The sequence below is a fragment of the Engraulis encrasicolus genome, chromosome 6 (genome assembly GCF_034702125.1).
Source record: "Engraulis encrasicolus isolate BLACKSEA-1 chromosome 6, IST_EnEncr_1.0, whole genome shotgun sequence".
Taxonomy (NCBI): domain Eukaryota; kingdom Metazoa; phylum Chordata; class Actinopteri; order Clupeiformes; family Engraulidae; genus Engraulis; species Engraulis encrasicolus.
Window position 1 is genome coordinate 26666995 of NC_085862.1, and position 2500 is coordinate 26669494.

General features: G+C 42.3%; 1 protein-coding gene across 2 annotated transcripts in view; it reads right to left on the reverse strand.

Annotated features, from left to right (window-relative positions):
* Positions 1-2500, reverse strand: part of fbn2b (fibrillin 2b) — a 122636-nt gene that overhangs the window by 36474 nt on the left and 83662 nt on the right. For both annotated transcript variants that reach the window (XM_063201078.1, XM_063201080.1), the window contains 3 exons: positions 2398-2500; positions 1824-1949; positions 1059-1181 (listed from right to left, as the gene is read on the reverse strand). The exon at positions 2398-2500 is cut by the window's right edge and continues 20 nt beyond it. In XM_063201078.1, coding sequence (XP_063057148.1) covers positions 1059-1181; positions 1824-1949; positions 2398-2500 — 352 coding nt within the window. The remainder of the gene's footprint in view (positions 1-1058; positions 1182-1823; positions 1950-2397) is intronic.

The window sequence follows — 2500 nt, forward strand, 5'->3', positions numbered from 1 at the left end:
AAGTAAATTTGTGGTGTAAGTAAAACTGTAGCACATGATGTTACATACTGCAGCTGTTACACCATTTACTCTATTGTACCTAATGAGGTGGATAGACTGTGTTGTTACTGAAAAACACTAAAAACCTAACAAGAACCCACCACAAATTCGATCCAACCAATGCAAAGGTAGATGATCACAAGACAAGTACACAGTTCTACTGGTTATTCAAATACGTTAACTGTGTTGGAAGGAAATTGTGTTTCTTTTTTTTTTTACTTTTACTTTTGACATCTCTGAAAAACGAACAAATGAACGAGCGAACGTGTGGACATGAGTTACACGTGGAAATGGAGATAATTGGAAAACAAGGCCGTGGAAATAGCTGGCGTTCATTACCAGTCACGGACCATTGATTGCTAGCTGATGAAGGAACCTAGCGGTGCTGCTTGCAAGGCTGATGGCTATTAGCGTTAGCTCACATTCAGCTGTGATGCCTGGGGCCATGTGATATATTGGAGTATGTGTAATTGCATTGAGTCCATTATAGTCTCCGCTGCTTCTGATCAGATACAGTAAAACACAAAGCCGGCTTTCTCCTCTGAACATATTCAACGATAATCACCTTTTACGTTAACCCCAATCTCCAAAATACTAATGAGTACAATAGGTAAAATTATTATGAAATCCAGTCTGATCTCTATGGCAATAGTCTGCTCTAAAAAGTAATCTTCGCCACCAGTTGACCATTCATCTTCTCTACGTGTTTCAGCACTCATTGCACTTGCTGATTCTAATGGCCAGCGATGTACAGTACACGTCTTTCTGTCTGGCTGGCTGTCCATTCAGGTGTATTCACTTTTATGCAGATATCGGTGTATAATACGCAAGTGTATTAAAGAAAGACACACAGTCTGTTCCATACTTTCCTAATATTATACAGTATGAATATACTCTAGAAGGCATCCTCTTTAGAAACGTACAGGGTTGGTTAGCCTTGGTTGTTTGTTCATTGAATTAATTTGTTATTAGGCTTTTTTTTTTTCATTTAAAAATAAATTATTGTCTGTTGTTCTCACCAGTGCAGTTGCCTCCGCTGCGATCCAGCTCGTATCCGTCGTCGCACAGACAGCGGAACATTCCTGGAAGGTTCTGGCACGTTCCGAACATGCAGATGTTCTGGAAGTTGCACTCGTCAATATCTGGTGAGGAGGAAGCAGACAGTCGGGATGTTTGGCTCGGGAAAGTACATTGTGGACAAGAGGGAATTACACTCTACATGAAGTCTACAGTTTAAAACACAGGCTGGCTGGCTGACAGCAGAACACACAAAGGCCTGTGAGGACAGAGTGAGAACTTATAGTCTATACATTTGGCCTATGCCTTCAGTGTAGCAAAGCCAATGTACACAGTGCAACAGGAAATTAAATACAGGTAGGATTGAAAGTCCACAGTACGTTAGCAGCAAACTGCATTAGCATTACAGTGATTCAGTTTCATATTAAGAAATCTTTATTTGTCCCAGCATTGGACAATACGTTTGACAGTCCGAGTCAGATAGGTAAAAGTAAAATACAGTAAATACTCTAATAAATAAGAAGGTAGACAAAGCACCACATCACATACTATCCTATTCCACTGAATTCTATGAGATTAGGCTGTCCTATTCTGTCAGTGGTAGCAGGTTGAGTGAGTGAGTGAGTGAGTGAGTGAGTGAGTGAGTGAGTGAGTGAGTGAGTGAGTGAGTGAGTGAGTGAGTGAGTGAGTGAGTGAGTGAGTGAGTGAGTGAGTGAGTGAGTGAGTGAGTGAGTGAGTGAGTGTAGAGCTGATGATGTCATGGTTACCTCGGCAGGCTTTGCTGTCATCCGTGGTGGTGAAGCCCATCTCACACTCACACCGGTAGCCGCCGGGGGCGTTCAGGCACTGGCCATTCTCACACAGATTGACATTGTCTGCGCACTCATCCATGTCTGTGGGAAATTAACATGCTGGTTAATATACGCTTCACAAAACCTCTCCTCCTTTTCCGTCTCCTATACATCCTCAAGGGTTTTAGTGGGGAAGATGTTGACCTCTAATATGTACTCTACTTCAGTAATATCTCCATTTTTCTATTGACAGTGAACTGCTTTAGCATGTGTTGTACGTATGACTCCAGGTAAAATGGCAAAAAGTACGGTAGGGTATTATGCACTCATGAGTGAAATTTAAAGCGTGCAATGCTTTTTGACTACGTATGTAAATTGTGGTTCTCCATTCTCCATTATGTAAATACGATTCTCCTGTGTGTCCAATAGGATGAGTCCAAGTAAAGAGTCAAACAGGGCACATGTGTGTTTCAAATTCACATGCAACGCCGTATCGAAAAATCCATCAATAAATACAAATATTGGTGGTTTGGGTGTAATCCCTCTTCACCTGAGCAGGAGAATCCGTCTCCCACAAAGCCGTCCTTGCAGGCGCAGCGGTAAGAGCCGGGCGTGTTGACGCAGTCTGCATTGGGGTTACAGTTGTGGTCCTC